This window comes from Tinamus guttatus, unplaced genomic scaffold (assembly GCF_059628265.1).
Source record: "Tinamus guttatus ecotype Peru unplaced genomic scaffold, ASM5962826v1 Tinamus_guttatus_pri_ptg000629l, whole genome shotgun sequence".
Lineage (NCBI taxonomy): Eukaryota > Metazoa > Chordata > Aves > Tinamiformes > Tinamidae > Tinamus > Tinamus guttatus.
In genome coordinates, this window is record NW_028289163.1 from 1,582,819 (window position 1) to 1,602,569 (window position 19,751).

General features: G+C 53.6%; 1 protein-coding gene across 1 annotated transcript; it reads left to right on the top strand.

The window, feature by feature from the left end:
• Nucleotides 1–1,172: 1,172 nt before the first annotated feature.
• RHBG (Rh family B glycoprotein) lies at nucleotides 1,173–5,120 on the top strand. The gene is made up of 10 exons (XM_088535419.1): nucleotides 1,173–1,356; nucleotides 1,867–2,053; nucleotides 2,213–2,363; nucleotides 2,487–2,637; nucleotides 2,776–2,942; nucleotides 3,168–3,305; nucleotides 3,733–3,866; nucleotides 4,030–4,151; nucleotides 4,507–4,580; nucleotides 4,965–5,120. Exons 1-10 carry the CDS (start codon nucleotides 1,173–1,175, stop codon nucleotides 5,118–5,120), a joined length of 1,464 nt encoding a protein of 487 aa, XP_088391545.1.
• The last annotated feature ends 14,631 nt before the right edge of the window (nucleotides 5,121–19,751 follow it).

Consider the following 19,751-nt stretch of genomic DNA (forward strand, 5'->3'; position numbering starts at 1 on the left):
CGCGGGGAGAGGAGGAAGCACAATTTCCCATTGTGAGCGTCTTTCTCTTTATTGTTCTGCTCGGCAAAACAGAGCGGGCCCTGCTAACAAGCGCGTCTTTATTCGCCCGCTGCCGAGCCGGAGAATCCAGGGAAAATGTCAGCATCGCGCCGGGCTCCGGCCGGAGCCGCAGGGATGTGGCGTGAAGAAACACAGTGGATTCAGCCCCAAATCCCTGGCGTGGACTATGCAAGAATTTGCAGACTTCCAAATCCAAATGCATCACGGCTGGGACCTTGGAGCGCTGTATGAGGATGCTGCCGGCTGCCAAACGGCTACGCAATGGGACTGTGCTGGATTTTCCTGCCTTTTTTCCCCCTATAGAGGCTCCTAACCAAACTACAGCCCAAAGCAGGGCCTCGGATAGCCCAAACGTGACTCATTCCCACGCGGCGCCTCCGCCACTTCCCCATCCCGCTTGCTCCGTGCAGAGCCCCTGGCTCCCTTTTGGTTATCTGAGTTCACAAATCGGCCCCGCTCTTTGGAAAGAAACTTCCCCTAGCACCGACCCAGCAAATGTTTTATTTCATTTGTCAGCGCCTTTTGTTTCCTCTCCCTTTTTTGTGTTTCGCAAAAGCAGAGGCAGCCAAAGGAAAGAAAGTAGGAGGAATAACGGTGAGGATGGTGCAGGGGAAGGGGAGCCTGGATGAAAACGAAGCCCTGCCTTGGGCCTGTGCCTTGTTTTCCACAAGGATCTTCTCCTCCGGCCTCTGCAGACCCTGGATACCCTCCTGGGAGCTCCAGACAAGTGGGGACGGGTCTGGCTCAGGGTGACACCACGGGAATGGGGATCCTATCGGAACAGGGTCCGGCGCTTGGGAGCTACCCCAGCACGGCGCCGCAGATTCATGCAGTAGATTTGGGGGAAATCCGCTCACTTTTTCTCCATTTCTTGGCCGTGTGGGAGGATTAAGCCGCCCCACAGCAGAGCTTTGCAAGGAGCAAAGCGGAGCTCCCCCGCGGCACAACCCGCGGCGGAGGCCGGAGCGGGCTCTTCCGGCCGCCGCGGCGTGCGGAAGCGCCCGGACGCGGCAGCGCGGGAAGCGAGGGCGGGCGGCGGGCGCAGGCGGAGCCAGCGGCGGCCGCGGGCTCTGGGAAAAGCCTCCGGGCCCGGGAGCACCGCGGGATTCGCCATGTCGGCGCACGCTGCCTCCTCGAGGCTCAAGGTCTCCGGGACGTGCTTCCTCCTCCAGATGCTCCTCATCATCCTCTTCGCGGTCTTCGTCCGGTACAGCCCGGACGCCAGCCCTGGCCTCCGCTCCCCGCAGCTCAACTGCAGCAGCAGGAGAAACCCCGGATCGGGATCGTACTACCCGCGTGAGTATCCCCATCCCATGCCGGCTCCCGAGCTGGTGAGCAAAAAGCAGGAGGAATTTTGTGGGGAGCAAATCATTGAACGGGACCGGGTGCTTGTGCGTCCCACCGAGGCCTGGGTGCAATTCCTCTTCTTCCCTGGACAAACGCGCCCCTGGAATATGGGACCTCCAGGGTCCGGAATATGGGACCTCTGGGGTCCAGAATATAGTAAAAGTCACCCAGCGAGGTGACAAACCCGGCAAGTCCTCGCAGACCCTCTGCAAAGCCCAGCAGCCGCTCCTGCTGCTTGGGAGGCCGACAAATTCCCCATGGAGTCGTGGAAAAACGACTGCCGCAAAATCCCACTGCGCCCGGAGCTGCCGAACAGGCAGGTTCTCCCGGTTTCCCCAGCTCATGTCACCCCACCCCGAGAGGTGACTCATGGGGACAGCAGCTCCCAGCCCGGCTTGCTCTGCCACCTGAAGAGACCTGAAGCCTTCCAGCCTCTCCGTGCTGCCTCTCCTGCTCCAGGTTCCCGGAATGTCTGTCTCCAAACTCTCATGGGCTTCGGCTTCCTCATGGTCTTCCTCGGCCGCTACAGCATGGGGAGCGTGGCTGCCTGCTTGCTCGTCACCACCTTTGCCATCCAGTGGGCCCTGTTCATCCAGGGGTTCATCTATTCCTTCCGGAATGGCAAGATTTACATGGAAGCGCAGAGGTATGGGAATGGAGAGCTGACCCGAGGTCCAGGGTTTGCACACTCGTTTTCCCCTCTGTTTTAACCTGGAAGGGGATCACAGGGACAAATACTCGTGCTATCCCTCTGGCCGCTCCGGGTTCGACCCCATACTCCTTCCTCCATCCATCCCCTTCCCAGCATGGTCGGTGCCGACTTCTGTGCCGGAGCCGTCCTGGTCTCCGTGGGAGCTGTTCTGGGCTGGGGAAACCCCCTCCAGATGCTGCTGCTGCCACTGCTGGAAGTCCCCGTGTTCAGCGCCAACGAATACATCCTGCTCCACGTGTTGGGGGTACGTCTTTGTCCCCAGGGCCACCTGAAAGGAGGTGACCCTGGGTCTCTATTAGCCTTTTTATATCAAGACGTGGCTCGTCTTGATATAGAATTCCCAACGCGGTGTTTTCTGGATCACCAGGTGAGGGATAGCGGGGGCTCCTTGACCGTCCACACCTTCGGAGCTTATTTTGGCTTGACGCTTTCGCGGTTCCTGCGGCAGCACCGTGCGGACAAGAGGGAGCAGCAGCAGCAGGACACGGGGCCCTCTGCGGATGTCCTCGCTGCAGTGGGTACGGACCCCGAATCCTGCAGACCTGCGGCCAAAGAAAACAATTTCCCAAAAACCCTGCTTGGATCCCTGCCATTCATGGCCACTGCAAGAAGAGCTGATTCCAGCTCCCCATCCTGCCTGTCCTCTTTCCCTTCAGGAATCGTCTGTCTGTGGATGTTCTGGCCTGGCTTTGTCTCGGCCGCCGCGGTCCCCGCCAGCGTGGAGCCCTGGGCAGAGCTGAACACCTACATGGCGATGGCAGCCAGCACCCTGGCCACCTTCGTCATGTCCCCTCTCCTCCGCGAGGACGGCACGCCATGGATGGTAGGGCCTAGGGACGCGGCCCTCGTCCTCCGCACTGCCCCGAGCCTCTCCTATAGGGACCACGAGCATCCATACATCAGGAAGGATGAGGGGACGGGATGGGAGGATGGCGTGCGGGAATGTCCCACCCGCGGGCATCTTGAGACCCAGCCTGGGGTCCCTTCCCATTCAGCTCCCGTGTCCCCAAACCCCAGCAGGGCCCTGAGCCTGTCCTGTCTCCTGCAGAGCCAGGTCCAGGATGCCACCATGGCCGGCGCAGTAATGATGGGCATGGCTGGGGAGATGCTGCTTGCCCCGTTTGGGGCCCTCATCGCCGGGTTCCTGGCCGGCCTGATACCCCCGCTCAGCTCCAGGTTCCTCGCAGTGAGTGATTAAGAGCGATTAAGTGAGTGATTGTCGTTAAGTTCATGAGTTCCACATGAAATTAGGGAAAATCCCTTCCCAGTGAGGGTGCCAGAGCCCTGGAACAGGCTGCCAAGAGAGGTTGTGGAGTCTCCTTCGCTGGAGATCTTCAAACCCGCTTGGCCGCAGCCCTGTGCCACGTGCTCTAGGTGACCCTGCGTGTGCAGGGGGCTGCACTGGATGATCCCTAGAGCTCCCTTCCAACCTTAACAATTCTATGATTCTGTGATTTTGGGATCGCGGCATGGGGTGGGATGAGCCCTGGAGCGCTGCAGCTTGGGCTAGGCCGCGTTTCTGCTGGAGAAACGGGATGTGCCGCTGGCGCATCCTTAAGCCGGAGGCTCGGCACGGCCTCCCCACCGAGCGCTGTCCCGTGCGCTCTCCGCAGCCCGTCCTGCTCCGCAAGCTGGGCATCCGGGATGCACGGAGCGTGCACGGCGTGCACGGCGTGCCGGGGACCCTGGGCACCTTGCTGGGGACGCTGCTCGCAGCGCTGGCGACCGCTGACACTTACGGCGACAGGTGAGAAGAGCATCGCGGGGTGGCCCCGTGCACCCGGCTGGAGCCACCAGTGTCCCCACGGACCTGCCCGGAACCCACGCTGCAATAGGGGATGCTCCGTGCAACTCCTCCGTCCCCATGGATCTAATGTCCCCTCAGAATGTGTCCCCTCTCTGGCGTGCAGGCTGCAGCTGGCTTTCCCCAGCGTCGCTGATGGCAGCAGGACGGCCACCTACCAAGCCCTGTGCCAGCTCTGCGCGCTGCCCATCACCCTGATATTCGCCGTATTGGGTGGCAGCGTCACCGGTGAGCCGCGCTCCAGCGGGACGGGACACGGGGACTGCCGGAGCGGTGACGGGGGCAGCCTTGGGATGCACCATGTTGGGCAAACGTGGGAACATCCTGCATCCATCCAGCTGGGAAAAACCCGGGAAGGGGTTCGGGCTCCCTGCGAGCAGCTGTCCCTGCCTGGGTGACCGCTAGATGTCATGGAAAGCCCGTGCAGATTCCCAGGGATGGCAGAGCCTTTCCCAATGTGGGGGCTGCAGCCTGGCCCCATCCGGATAGTGGGATCCACCGATGGAGAGGGTGGGATGCAGGGGGAGTGGGGAGGCTCCCCCACAATTTGCGAAATGCCCTTATGCGGCTTTTGGCATTCCAGGAGCCATCCTGAAAATTAAGTGTCTGGGATCTGCTCTGGACACACCGTACCTGGAAAACGAGACCCTCTGGGAGGTAAAGCAGTGATTTTATCGCTAAAACACCCGGATGAGGGCACAGGCGGCTCCCCCGGCCAGAGCATCCCGGCTGGATAAGGCTGGGGGGGAACAGCTTCCGATGGGACGGAAATCCCCATATCCCCCCTGCCGTAACGGGATGCTGCTCCGCTCCAGATGGAGCGGGATTCATGTCCCTACATTGGCGCAGGGCTCCAGCGAGCGGCCAGCGCGCGGAGAGGAGCCGGGTGCCAGCACGGCGGTGTAGCCGTCCCCACGCTCAGGTGACATCGCGCTGCGGCCAGGCACTGCCAGCGCCGGGCAGCGCCCAATTCACCGTCCCCGTGCGGGATCTGGTCCCCAAAAAGATTTTCCGGGGCCCCACGGGCCTTTCTGGGACCAGCTGGTGGCGAAAGGATGCGCCAGCACCGGGAGAGGGGACAGGCCGGATTGCTCCGGAGGAACCCGCCGGCTTGGGAAGCAGGACGTGGAGCTGGAAGTCGCTTCCCAGCCCCGGGCTGTGCCTCGGTTTCCCCACACGCCGCTCTCCGAGGCTTGAGGAAGGGAGGAGTGCTAGAAAGGGGGGGCCTTTCCTTTCAGGTTGCTCTATCGGGAAGGGATATCATGGGCACGAGAAAAAAAGCAAAATCAATAAAAAAGGTCCTTTACTGTTTTTTTCGGTGTCCTTGTTATCAAGTCCTGCCGCTGCGGGATGAGTCTTCCCCAAGTTTTGGCCACCAGAGGGTGCGACAGCACAGGACAGCCCGTGCCTGGGAAGCAGCACCGCGGGTGACACTGGTGTCCCAGCGCGGGGATGTCCCCTACCTTCCCCTCTGGACCTTTTCCTCCCATCCCGCGGAAAAGATGCCCAATGGCAAAAAATCCGTGGTATAGGAACCGCTTTCCATGTCTTTTAACATTTGGTTTTCCGCTATCCCTGTGCTGTGCCTCAGTTTCCCCACCTGGAGCCAGCGGGAAGCCCCGGCCCCCCCGCACGCGCGAGTGAGTTTGCTGCTCTTGGAGAACACCCGGAGCACCAGGGCCGCGCACCAGGCTGATCCCAATAGCTCCTATGGGAGCACCCACCCAGCTTAGGGGATCCCGCAATTCCCAGCCTTTTCCCACACAGGGAATTTCCCCATCACCTCGCGAGCTCCTCTCCAAGGCAAGGAGCTTCTTGCAAGACCCCAGGGGCCAAACCGCCCTCCTTGGTCGCTTTCAACAAGCTCTGAATTCCGGCAAGCACCTTCGGAGAGCCCAGCGGCCCCGTTTAAGTAGCCCACGTGCCACTGTGGTGGCCGCAGCTTGTTTAAGCGTGCGGAGAGCTCGGTCCGTGCCCCGGCGCGGGGAGGTCGCCAAGGCGAAAACCTGCAAGGTTTCGCCAGCGAACAAATTGCTTCTCCGTAGGGGCCGTTTGCTTCCCGGGAGGAAAATAATGCGGGCGCTTTGGCGAGCAGATGGCGCCTAAGCGGATAATCCCGCCGGCTCGGCCCGCCGCTCCGGAGGCGGCTCCCGGGACCGCGACCCGGCGGCGTCGAGGCCTCGACGCGTCCCCCCATCACCCCTTTCCCTGCACGGCAGCAAAAGGCACCCGAGAAAGTTGGATTTCCTCTTTTTTACCCCATTTCAAGGCGCAAAGAGAGACCCTCTGCCCGCGGGCACCGCGTGCACTTGCGACTCAGGGACCCAAATGCCCCATTTTTGCTGATGCCACATGCTAGAAAAGCTCCTCTACAATTCCTCCTCTTCCCAAAAGAGGGCTTTTTTTCCTAAAATGCAACAGCAGGAAAGCGCCCAGCTGCCAAGAGACCTGCCCGGATCTCATCTTGGTGACAGAGCAGGTCCAACTGCTGTTTCAAGGGACTTTTGCAAGGGAAAACATGGAAATATATATATATATATATATATTTTAAAGCTGGGGGCAATGAGGGACATGAAGAGGTGCCGAAATGACCACAGGAATTGGAGCAGGATGCAGTGGCCACAGGAAGGGAGGGCTGGATCCCTCCCTCCATCTATGTCACCCCCTAATGAGCCACCGGGCACCGTGTTGGTCATTAAAATTGTTGGCTAAAATCGTGGGCCGGTGTGTCACTATCAGCCCCTGTTTCGGCTTTTTTGGGGACAAGCTGTTCCCTGGCACCGAACAATTAGCGCCTTCTTCGCCCGGTTTAAAATAACAATAAAATTAGAAGGCGGGGGGGAAAATTAAAAATTGGGCATCGAGTGGAGGGCGAAGGGATGGGGATGGAGGTGTTATGTAACACATGGGCACCAAGGGGCTCTTTGCCCATCCTAATTGCCGCTTGCTCCTCCGGAATCGCCGGCTATCCTGCTCCGGGAGCAGGAGCACATGGAAGCGCACGGGAGCGTGCAGGAATGAGGGGAGACGGAGGGACTTAGTGCGTTCTGCTTGGAATTGCGGGCTAATGCCGAAGACGCCGAAAGAAAATCGGGGGGGAAAAGGGAAATGCGGCCACGAGCCAGTGCTGCCCTCCCCGCTCCTCGGGGGTTAATTTTATTGACAAACGGGCCCGGATGGGACAAAGCGGCCGTGGCGGCGGGTCAAGCGGGACCGTGCGGCGCACGGGGCCGGCGGCAGCACCCGGGGCGAGTGGCCTTTAAGCGACGCTGTTTGCATAACCCCTGACCCCGCGTCGGGGGCTGCCTTTGAAACCGCCGCTCGGTGACAAATTGCCGTGACCGGCGGGCCGGAGGGCGGCCCCAGAGCCCTCTGCCTGCTCCGGCGCTGGAGATGGAGTCGTTCCAGATGTGGCAACATCTGGACGTGCATCTCCGAAGCCGCCCGAAATCAGGCGCTCTGAGTTTCCTGGACCAGGATGCTCCGATGCACCCGGGAAGCCGTTATTTCTGGGCAGATTTTGCACCCGTTGTGCTCCAGCAGAAAGCTGGAAAGGAGCCTCTCTGGAAAACGCTGGGTTAAGGCCCAAAGGCCTTCCAGCAGCTGCCAAGGGGCAATTGGGAGCACAATGTGAAGCCAAAAAGGGCTGAAATTGTCCCAAAGTTCTGCCAGGGGTGGTGGGAGATGATAGACATGCCCTCTCGCGATCACGGAAATCTCATGGAAATCTCATGGAAATCTCGGCATCGCCCAGGATAAATCCCAGCTCTTCAAAGGGGCTGGAGCAGCGCTCACCCCCATCTCCCATCATCACCATGATGCCAAAGGGGAGAGCCCAAGAGCACATCCAATTTGCACCAAATCACCTTAAAAACAGAGCAGCGCTGAGGCGAAGCCCTCAAACATCCCCATAGGGTGCCTGCTCCAAACTCTTCACGGAGATCTTTGTGTATCCTAAAATATTAAGTGCAGGTTCCATGTCTGTCATCTGTCACTGCTGAATATGTTTTGCTGCTGTTATTATTATTATTACTCCTATTAAACGTGCAGCCTCATGATTCATAAAGCAAGGAGGAGGATGAGGAGGATGGGCCCGGGAATACGCAGTTTGCAAGGACAACCCTGCGAGCTCTGGGCTCAAGCGAGGCACGAGGGAGAACTGCAAGATGGAAATACCCCGGCACGGGACGGGATGCATCTTCCAGGACCGGATAATTTTGCTCCTGGACTTCAAGGGAGAGTGGAAGAAGCTTCTTCCCTCCCACCCCCAGGCCTCCCTGCAAATAAATCTGGGATTTTCCCCTCTCTCCCTGCTCCTAATGGGGCAACAGGCTCCTTACTGGCCGTTCCATAACCACCCTCCCCGCTAGCCCTGGGCCACTATTTCCCCCCAAAAGCCTTTTGGTTTCCACCCGCTGAACTTCTCACCCTAAGCCCCTTTGCGGTTATTGAAAAGGCTCCTGTTCTCCCCGTGGATGGGAAGGGAAGGGCATTATCAGGATAACGGCTTGGAATCCCGCGCAGCTCCCGGCTCCCAGCTGCATGTTCCATCCCACCAAACCCCCCCCGACACCCTAAGGAGCGGGTCCCGGGATCACGGGGAAGCAGCCCAGCCCTATTTCCCAGTCTCCATCCTCATATATATTCCCCATCCGTCGCCGCGGCCCCGGCTTTGGCGAGCGCTGCCGTCCCTTTGCGCTTGCCCCCCTCCTAGCCGGCCGCCTTCCCCCTTTTCTCTCCTAGAAACAAAGCGCCTCAGTGTCTGCAGGAAGAAAAGTTGCATTATGCAAATGGGAAAAGGCGAGCGGGAGATTTCCCACTCCGAGAACCCCCCATTCCGGGCCTGCACCTCGGTTTCCATGGCATGCCCAAAGCCCGCTGGAGCCTGGTTTGCATACGGATGAGAGAGGAGATGAAATCAGCCCGAAAGCCCATCGCTGACAGGACGCTTTTGTTTAGCCTGTCTGATTTGGAGGCTAATGAAACGCCATTAAAAAAAGAGAAAGAAAGAGAGAAAGAAAAGAAGGGGAGGAAAAAAAAAAGGGGGGGAAAAAAAAAAGCCGCTTTCATCCCGACTTGGATCAGCAACGGGGAGGGGGGTTAAAAGTGATGATGGAAGATTGTCGGCACGATGAGGCTGGGGGTGCTCAGGCCCTGGGGAAAGAGGGAAAGATATTCCCAGGATGCACTGGGAATGGGAGATGGAGCAATGCGGATGGGAGAGGAGGCGCGCGGGGCAATCGGAGCCTCTGGAAGGGGCCGGAGGGAGCCAGAGGCCTTGAAAGGGTGGATTTGCTTTCCCTGGCTCATTGAGAGGCCGGGAGCAAAGTCCGTTCCCCCCGGGCGCTTGGAAACCTGGCACCCTTGGCACTCTGCTTCCCACTGAGATTTTGCTGTCAACAGAGTTTTGTTCCCTTTCTAGCGCCGCGCAGAAGGGACACAAGGACCTTGGAAGTGGCAGCGTCTTTGACACCGCTATTCTCCTCCGACCCCCCTGGCTGAATAAACAGCTCACAGAAATGGAGTTTACTGTATTTCCTCCTCAGGGGGGAAAACACTGCATCCTGGTCCTAATTAATTTGCATAATTAACATTATCTTCAGTGGGGCTGCATGCAAAAGCCTCCTCTGTACAGCTCGGGACAGAGGAAAAAGAACAAGGAGAAAATAGATGCAGGCATCTCCGCCTGGAAAAGGGGCATCGGAGAAAGAACAACTCGGCTCCGGATGTTTCCACTGCCGAAAACGTAGCCGCGGGGGCATCGCCTGTGCCGGGTGCGGAGCAGGATGGGCACAAGGATGCGCGTCCGCAGGGAATTATTTTGTGGGTATTCCAGTTAATACCTTCCTGGCCCGTGTTTGGAGAGGTTTCTTCCCCCATGAGGTTGGCAACCCCCCTGCCCCGCGTTTTTGTGCTTTTCCCTGCCAGATGCCAGCTCTCCTCAGCCTCTTTCTTCTCCCCTCGCTTTGCTTTGCTGCGTAGTTCCGGAAATCGGAAACAAAAGGAGAGGAAAGAAAATAGGCTGGATCTGGGGTGGGAAGGGGAGGAGGGGAGTTTCGCTTCCGTTAATCTTTTTTGCAGCTCTCCCCGCTGCCCCAATGCGAGGGACAAAGTGGCACCTCACGTGACAAGAGCCAGTGCCCACGTGTGCGGCCACGTGGTGACGTGCCCGGCTGTGCCAGGCGGAGAGGCCATGGCAGAAACGTTTGGGATCGGGTTCTGGAAGGAAGATGTGGATGCCGAAGGGAAGCTGTGGAGAATTCCCAAGTGCTGCGGGAATTCCCAAAAGGCACCCTTTTGGGAAAAGCATTCCCATGCTCCGTGCTCGCAGGCCTCTGTTGCAGCAAGAGGGCACGGATTTGGCTCCTGCTCTTGCTCTCAGGCCCACATAGCCCCAGCCAGCTTTTCTAAGGGGATTTCCTAAGGATTTCCACCACCTCTGCACCTTCCCATCCTTTCCCCCACATCCTGCGTGGTCAGCATGGGTGTAGGCTCCCAGAGCACCAGAATCACTTGGTTTATTATCACATTTTGTTTTAGAAAAGGAAATCCCTCCTCCCAGGCTTCATAGCCTTTAGCCACTCCGGCTGCAACCCTTTGGCACTTTGTTTTCTTTCCCAAAATAAAGTTGGAGCTGTTTCCATCAGCTCCAAGGAAGCTGCATTTCCCTTTGCTGCTGCTTTGCAACCGGCCCGAGTTTGCAGGGCACCACAAGCATTGCTCATCCCTGAACAACGTCCCGTTTCTCCACGTTGGGACCTTTATCTCGTCCTTCCCGTGCCCTGATGGATAAGCAGAAGGGAGGTCTCGTCCATGCAGACATCCCCTCCTATTTGCTTTATCCCGGCGGAGGCGAAGCTCGACTCCAGCAGCGGGAATCATGCCGAAAGCAGAAATTTCCACTTGAAAACCCCCAATCCAGCCCCACAGGAGGGACCTCGGACACTTCACCTGGACCAGGCAGGAGGGAGATGCTCCCACATTCCTAAGTCTGCTTCAAGCTTTGGCCACCCCATTTCCAGCTGCTGCTAGACTTCCCGTAATTCCCACTGAGCTCGTTTTCACTTCATTTCGCAAATCATTTTTGGGTTGCTGTTTTTCATTTTCTTCCTTTTTTTTTTTTAATTTGTTGTCGCTTCTCTCTGAACGGGAGTTTGTCATTTAATCAACTTAGACGCAGATAGCCTGGAGGGCGTTTGGGGAAGGGGGGCAACGGGGGGAGAGAATGAAAACGCTAATGTCACATCACCTCCCTAAAATGAGTTTTAATTGTAATCCTTTAATCCCTCTCAGATGGCCCTCTCTGCACTGATGTTTTTTCATAATTATTCCTTGCCATTTTCCCATCGGTCTAAGGAGTGTCTTCAAGAGGGAGGGGGTGGAGAAAAGGCTCCTTTTATAAAATAATAATAATGGGCCAAATTAAGACACAAAGAGGGAAATAACAAGGGGGCAAGGGCTGCCGAGGCAGAATGGGGATTATTAATGCCTCTCCCCCACTCCGAAATTTCGGTGACTCTCAGCCACCCCAATCAGTGGGCAATTGAGGCTTGTTTGCTCAAGTGCAAACCCTCCTACAATGACCCACATTTAGCCAAGTGGCTGCATTGACAAAGTACCAGGTGCGCAGGGCTGGAAAACCGCCTCGAGACGCAGCCACCCAAAGGGCTCGGGTGCCTCCGGGACGTCACCCGTAAGACACAGGGACAAAGCGGCGCATGGGAATATCGCCCTCCTAGCACCGCCGAGCGCTTCTCTTCTGCCCATGGAGGCTTCCAAGGGCAGGAGCAAAGCTGGAGTGCACGGACTTGGGCTCATGGAGCATTCCTTGCTTTTCCAGGCCTCACAGCACCAAAATCTGGTTGCTTCTTTCCCCTATGCTGTCCCTGTATCAGCACAGAGGATCCTGTCCCTCCCACTGGCTGGAGATCCGACATCAACTCCAGGGATGCTCCAGCCAAGCACCAGCAAAATAGGGAGCATCCTCAGCCGACTGCACTTGGGCTGAATCTGGAAAACCTCTTGTAGGGGTTAATCCACCCCTAACATCTCTTTCACCCTCATTTAGTGATCATGGCTTCTATGTCCCTCTCTATTTCGGCTGTATCTCCCCAGTAACCTGGAATCCACATTACGGAGTAAATCCACAGTGCACGGATTAAATGGCCAACACGCACCGGCCGCCCAGGCCTCGGGGACAACGGGTGGCAGCCCAAGGGTGAGCGACGCTCACGTGAACAAATTGGGCCAGACACCAGCAGCATTTGGGCAACCAAAGCGATCCCTTTAATTATCAATTAAGGAAGAGGAAGAAGCGCAACGTGGCTAGCAAGGCACGATGGACAGCAGGTTTTCACCCACAGCCTTTCCTCAGAGTTGGAAACAGGGAAAAATGAACCAAACAGCCCATGTTTTGCTTCACAGCAGTTGCTGGGGGCTGATTAAGTCCTATGCTGTCCAGAATTCCTCGAGACCTCCAGTTTGTCAGTATCGGAGCATTTTGGTGGGAATTATGGCCAAAGTCACCAACACAATTACTTGCAGAAGGCCTCGGCCTTCCCCGATGCTCAGCACAAGCAGCAGTCTATATGGGTTTCAGGGCCACTTTTTTTTCCCCATAAAAAAAAAAAAAAAAAGGAAAGAGGCAAAGCTGGCAGAGGGAAATAGAGCAGGGATTTTGCAGCATTTTGCCCTGTTCCAGGCCGTTTTTCTTTGCTTTTCCTCACGCCCGCGAGGCTGGCACCGAGGCGTGGGAAGCGAAGCCGCAGCTGCGGGGCCACCCCCAAACCCGCTGCCATCCCCGCGGGGGCGGCCTTGGGGAAGGATGGAGGGGGAAAAAAGGAAAAAAAAAAAAACAAGAAAGGCAGGGGGAGATGGCAAAAAATGGGGGAAAAAGAGCCCCCTTTAAAATAAAGAGGAGGAGGAGAAAGCCAAAGGCAGGGAGGGGGGGTGTAAAAATCGTTAGCACTAATTATCAGGCAGAGGGACAAACGATTAATTTGCAAGTCAATTAGTCTCGGGTAGGTTCACGTTTCCTGTTCTCAGCCACTGAGGGGGAAAGAAAGAGGGAGACACAACTGCGGCCTTAATCCGCCTTAGGAGAGCGGCCATGGCAGGGCTGCCTGTCTGTGCCAAGGCGGAGGGAGGTGGGGGCCGCCGCTACAGCTGGCACCGGCAGCGCCAGGAGGAGGAGGAGGAGGAGGAGGGGAGGCGGCCGTTATGTGCCCATCATCGTGCCCGCTGCGCAACCGTGGCCGCCCTTCTCCCCCATTCCCTGCTCCGCCATTTGGGAGCCCCCTGGGCGCCATTTTGTTGGTGGGCGCCCGGCAGGGAGGTGCTGCCACAGGCCGTGCCTCCATGGTCGTCCACAGAGCCCCAGGTCGGCCACAGAGCCCCAGGCCTTGTCGTCCTGCTCCCCATGCCGCCCTCGGCCCGGCCTGCGGAGGCCATGGTGGCCCCTTGGCACTGCCGCGGCCTGCGGGGGCCATGGAGGCCTGCGGGCGCCATGGCGGCCTGGTTGGGCGGTTGCTAGGAGATGGCGCCATGGCAGGCCCAGGCCTCGGAGCTGCAATGGCGATGGGGATGCGTCCTCCTTCCACAAACAGGGAGAGCAGCTCATCTCAGCAGCCCCCTCCAAGCCCCCAAAAGCCTAGGTTTTAGCCCCAAAACCGCTCTCAGAGCAAGGTCCTAAGGGCCACCATGGCAGCGGGGAGTTGGGGGACAGACAGAGGAGCCCAGGAGTCCGGGTGCGAAGGGATGCAGGATCCCCGCCCTCGAACGTGGCACTAAAGAAAACGTGATTTTTTGGTTTGGTTTGGTTTGGGTTTGGGTTTTTTGTTTGTTTGTTTTGGGTTTTTTTTTTTTTTTTTTTAAGCCACCTCTCACCACTCATTCCCCTACCCAAAACCTGACCCAAAAGAGGGGATGTTTTCTAGAAACACCTGGATGCATGGAAAAAAAAAACAAAATAAAACAAACAATCAAAAAAAATTTAAAAAAGGAGGAGGAGAAGAAAAAGGGGCTTGAAGCAACGGTGCAATGCCCCAAAACACAGCAACCATGGATGAGGTGGCTGCCACCCGGCTGCTCCCCCAAATTGGGATCCCTCAAACCGGGATCCCCCTCAGCTGCCGGCTCCATGGAGCAGCTCGATATTGGGGTAAAATATCTATAGACTGGGCAAACAACTAGCTCCAGCCTAATACTGGCCCCTTCTCGCTGTCCAGTGTGCAAAAAAAAAATTGCATGGGTCTGTGTGAAAGGGGAAACAAGGGATGAAAAAAGGGGGGAAGAAAGAAACACAAAAATGAGCATTTTCTTGTTCAAGGCAGCTAATTCCACCTGAAGGGTCCACAAACCACAGACAAGGACCCAGATGGATCCCCAGGAATGCTCGGATTTTCCAAAGGACTCGCTCCAACCCCATTCCCGCCCCCCCATCCCTCTGCTCCGTGCATTAACTAGAAACAAAAGTCTGCATTTTCCACCCGTTCTGCCGTGGAGTCGCGGAGCAGGGATTGCACAAACTGCACTCATTTTGAGGGTTTACGGCCAGGGAGGGGAAAAAAACGTGCTCATATTCCATCACCACCCCAGGAAAAAAAAAAAAGTGTGAAAATTCACCACGGTTGCTGTTATTTCCCTTTAATCATATTCCAAACATTTCCATAACTGATTAGCTCTTGGACCTGATCTGATCAGGGGTTGTTTTTTCAACCCAAACTAGTTTTGAGCAGGGTGAACCCAAGTGTAGAAATTCAGCCTGCTGCACACCTGGGATTTTGATGCATATGTATTTTGATGTAATTTTAGATTTTTTTTTATTGCAAAAAAAAAGGAACACTGATAAAATATGTAATTTACAATAAGTAATCAATTAAAACCACTGGGAATAATAGGCGATACCCTCGGACATTGCAACACAATGGAGACAAACTGATTCCCACCAGCCCCGGATCTTCTAAAAGCCTAAGATTTTCAATTTATTTTTAAGTGTGGACATTTAAAATTTTAATATAAATTGCAACATTTTGCAAGAATATTTTTAAATAAAATGCTGACTTCTTTGGTGTATTTTCAGACATTTCTCTAGTATTGTTCATTAAATAAGTGAACGTACTTTTTAGTGGCAGTAATAATGCAGCCGATTTTTCTTTTCTTTTTTAAAGCTCCTAGAGGCAAATGATCACTGAGATACATGTCCCAAGCAGAAAACGATTTTTTTTCGTTTTGATAACAATAAATAAATAAGTAAATAAATAAATGGAGAGATAGGGAGAGTCAAGGTGGGAGAATTACATTTAATAACTGGCTTAAATGGGATCCTGCTTGACCCGACAAATCCCGGGTAACAAGAAGGCTTTGTTTGGAAGCGTGGCAGCCGAGATTTCACACTTCCTTCCACACAGAGCTAGTACCAGCACCAGAAACACATAATATCACCCCAAACTTCCCCGCCTCCCCCCCGCAACCACGCATTTAAAGGAGACAATTTAACTTCAACGATATTCAGAAGAAAAAAAAAATGAAGTCGGCGAATTTCAGGAATTTTTGCCGATTTATTGGGTAGAAGAAATTAGGGGAAAAGTGGCAGGAAACGAAAGCGAAGTTTGGCAAGGGAGAAAATGGGGGGAATTGCGGGGTATTTGGGACTTTCCCACGCCTTCGCCTGCGGGCGGGAGCGCTCGCTTCGGCTCAGCCGTCGGGGGGAGGCTGCAAGAGGCAGAAAAACGGCAGGAAAACGGTCAGAAAGGGAAAAAGAGGAACGTTTCTCCGAGAAAAGGAGGGAGAGAGACAATCTCGATAATAATAACAATAATAATAACAATAATACTAACAATAATAATAATGGAATAGCGAAAATACCCAGTCAGGACGGAGCAAGAAGCAACCGGGTAATTAGGGCTCTGCACATCCCGCTCCGATGGTGGGGACGGGATCATTTCGGCCCGTTTTTTTTTCATTTTTTACCCTTTTCCCGCAGGTTTTAAACCGGGTTAAAGCATCCCAGCGCCTGCATCTCCAACACGGAGCTCCTCGTTGCCGGCAGAGCCCTGGTTGCAAACGAATATTTGCCCGGTTTGCGAGCCGGGTGCGGGGAAAATCCCTTGGCAGCGCCGGAGAAGGCACCGAAAAAGGGGAGAAAGAGTTAACTTGGTGCCTTTTGTCATTTCTATTTGTTTGTTAGTCCCGTTTACCTCGCTCCTAATCTGGGGTTACTCCGATCAGCCGCGCACCAACTAATTTAATTTAAATAATAATAATAATAACTTATTTTATAATCTGATTTGGGAGGGGGAAATCTCCGTTTATGATTTTTGCCCCCGCTGCCTGCTGGATGCGGTCATTATTCTTGCATTTTCTAATGAAACCTAAGATTACAAATTAATTAAATTGCTTTACGCGCTCCCCCCCCCCGCCCCAACCCGGCTCAATCTGTCAGTTTTCGCTAAATTTGGGGCTAATCGTCAATCAATTGTAAATATCCCCCCAAAAGAGCGGGTTTTTTCCCTTGCATCGTTTTTTAGCAGGGAGGGAGAGGATTTGGAGCTTCTCCTTGCAGAGAGCAGAGCAATATTTGCACCGTGCCCATCCGTCACCCACAGATGCCACATCCAAATTGCAACCTTGCAATTTTTCATGTTTGTAACCTTCAGGAAAAATAAATAAATAAAAATTTTTAAAAACGGCGCTTCAGAAACATGTATTTTAAAAAGCATATTTTTAATGCACAATCAGTTTGTTAGGACTTCACAGAGAACTGTAAATCCTGAAAAATAATAAATGATTTCGGTGGTTTAAGCTTTCCACTTGATCCTCCACTATTAATTTCATTGTTTTAATGAGGAGTTTTTTGCGTGCCTAAACACAATTTCTATAATTTAGTCATAGAGATTAGATATTGTTTTGTTGTTGTTGTTGTTTTGTTCGTTTGTTTGTTTAATTCACAGCTCATTTAGAAAGTACTGCAACTGGATTAAAAAAGAAAAAAAAAAAGAAAAAAACTTTCAGATTTTTCCCTTTTTCCTGCTGGCATATGCAGTTATTATTTGATCATTTTTATTGAAAACAGGATTACAACTTGCATGTTTCATATCATCTGACAATTTAAGAAATTGAGAAAATGACTTTTCCGCAGTATAGAAACTAAGGCATTTTTTTGCTTTATGCACATACATACCTGCATTTACACATATACCGATATGCACTTACCTATAGCAGCATTATAATCTTTTTTATCTGTCTCAGACTCATGCCATTTGCCGAGCACGGGCAGTTTTTCATCTTATACTCATTTTTAACCCCAGCCTTAGAAATCGAAGTGTTTCTGAAGACATTTTCCATGCTGAAAAACGTTAAAAGAGGCTAATTATTTTTGCAGCACCCTCCTGTTTGCAACCTTCTGGTGCAGAGTGAAGCCAAGAGGTTTGTCCCAAGGAAGCTACAGACCAGGACAAGGGGCAGGCGGTGAAGATGGAGCAGGACCCAGTGCAACATCCTCTCCTTGCAGGTCTTTGCACCCCAAAAATCACCTGGATGGGACTGAGCGGCTTTGTGGTAGTCATTGATCCAACTAGGAAATATTTAAGCCAGCAGATTAGTGTCACACGTGGTCCCAAGGTTCAGGTGGACCCTCCTGTACCCCAGAGCAAAACCCTCCTTCGTGGTTCGTTTCTTGGGCATTTCTCCCATGTAAAAACCCTTTCCCCTTTGCCCCTCTGGAAAAGCCAGGCTGAAGATGGACCCAGCACCAAGTCCAATGATGACGGGGAATACCCACTTCATTTAATGAAGGGAACTTCACGACGATGTCTCTTATTACATTTTTATTGTTCTCTTATAAAGCAGGCAAGGCTATTTCCCTGCTATCGCTCACATTACCAATGCCCTACATCAGTCCTTCCTAATCCCTCAGCAGCAAGAAAATAAAAACATTGTCCTCTGGAAGATGATAAAGTCATACATACATACCCTTTAATTATATAGAAATACTTTGTGATAACATTGTCTGGGATGCTCATTCCTTTCTAATCCTGATAACTTTGATTTAACCTTTATCTAAGGGATCACCTTCCATTGGCATGAACCCGCCTGATCCTTCCCCCTAAGCAAATGCCATCGGGATTTTTTTGGCCATTTAATGGTGACCAAAGCCAGGCTAATTTGCACCAAACAGCACAGACCTGTGTGTTGTTTATCCTGCTCTTTTGTTGCATTTGGGACCAGTTTGGGCTGCTCCACACGGGCTTCTTCCCCCTTCCGCGCTGCTGTTGCCGCAGGAGTCACTGGATTTAGCACACAAGGGCTCCTCGGATCACTAATCCTGTTAAACTTCCCCAACACATGGGGCAAGAGCCACCGTCCGCCCGGCACCACGGAGAGGGGAATGCTCGGAGCAGCGACAACCCCAAATCCTTGGGGAATCCCATGCCAATGCATTAAGCTCACGGGATCCCATCAAGGCCGATACCCATCCTAGAAAGGGCCCATTGAGAACCTCTTGCCCCATGGATTGGGACAACATGGGATACAGGAGGAAAAATACATGTCCATGGACACGATTCCCATCGGATTCTCCCATACCTGCGGCTGCACAAGGGCTCTTTGTCTGCCAGCCCCGGGCCGTGGTGCCCTGAATCCGTGTTAATTGCCGGGAAATAAATGGAAAAGTTCCCAGTTCCTCACAGCTGAACCACTACGTTTGCCCCCTCCCACGTTAAAACCATGCTCAGCTGCTCCCACAAACATTCCTTAAAAACATATACACACGCCCATATAAATATATATACACATCAGTGCAGTTGCAAAGGGATTTTCTTCATTGAGCAGCAATGGATTTTTTTTTCTTTTTTGTTTTGTCTTCCTAAATGCTTTTTCTCCCTTCCAGCAAGGGTGCATTTCAAAAAGGGCTGTTTGATATCACAGCCTCAGGCACAGGAAAGGACAGGCCGGTGCAAGGGATGCAGGGATGGGGATTATTGCGAGGCGGCATCGCCGCTCCATTCTGCAGCTTCCAGTCTCTGGACCCTCTAAACAACGCTTAACTCGGCCGTTTCTTAGTATTTCAGCTCATGTGTTATCTAAAAACGTTGTTTTTCTTTCTCTTGGACCGATAGAGCCCAAGGAACAGCCATTTGGTCAATGCAGATCCGGGCAAAACATAAGGAATGGGGCAGGGGGATTCTTTGGTGGCTAGTTGAGACGAGCGCCCACCCCCACCAAAGCCACCCCCGCTGCTTCTCTCCCTGCTTTTCGCACTAAATTTGAATGAAACTCAGGAATTATACTTTTGCTTTTTAATAATAATAAAATAACCCTGTGAGAGCTGCTCTCTATTTCCCAGGGCTTCAGGGCAATGTCGCTGCTTTCCTCCCCTACTGCCCCATGTCAACCTCGGCCTCTCTTCCCGGAGCAGGCGCATCCAAGTGGGATTGCAAGCACCAGACATCAAAAATCATCAGATTTGCACAAAAACACCCCCCAAACAGCCCGTCCTCCCCATCTGAGAGCTTTTAAGGGTGTTATCTTGCCGCTTGCAGTTTTGGCCAGGGGGAATTTGACTGCCAGGTCCAGAGCACCTGGGAAGAATCATCAGTTCATTGCCAGGGTTAAAAAGCTTTTCTCGTCCTTATTTGTACAAAAACAGAAAAAAAAAAAAAAAAGGCAGTTGGGGATAGCACCAACACATGGCTTGGTGGGTGGAGCTGGCTGGATGTTTTTTCTGGTGGAAAAAGGAAAAAAGATGACAGTTCTAGCTAAGAAGGGGAAGAAAAGGGGAAGGAGACGAGGAGAAAAACCTCACGTTTTGCCAATGAATTTAAAACATCC

Bases quoted from the DNA above. Each gene is read 5' to 3' on its own strand.
- RHBG (XM_088535419.1), top strand. From the start codon at position 1,173: ATGTCGGCGCACGCTGCCTCCTCGAGGCTCAAGGTCTCCGGGACGTGC. The intron at 2,054-2,212 runs GTATGGGAATGG...TCCCCTTCCCAG, and splicing joins ATTTACATGGAAGCGCAGAG to CATGGTCGGTGCCGACTTCT. The intron at 4,581-4,964 runs GTAAAGCAGTGA...TTCTGGGACCAG, and splicing joins AAAACGAGACCCTCTGGGAG to CTGGTGGCGAAAGGATGCGC.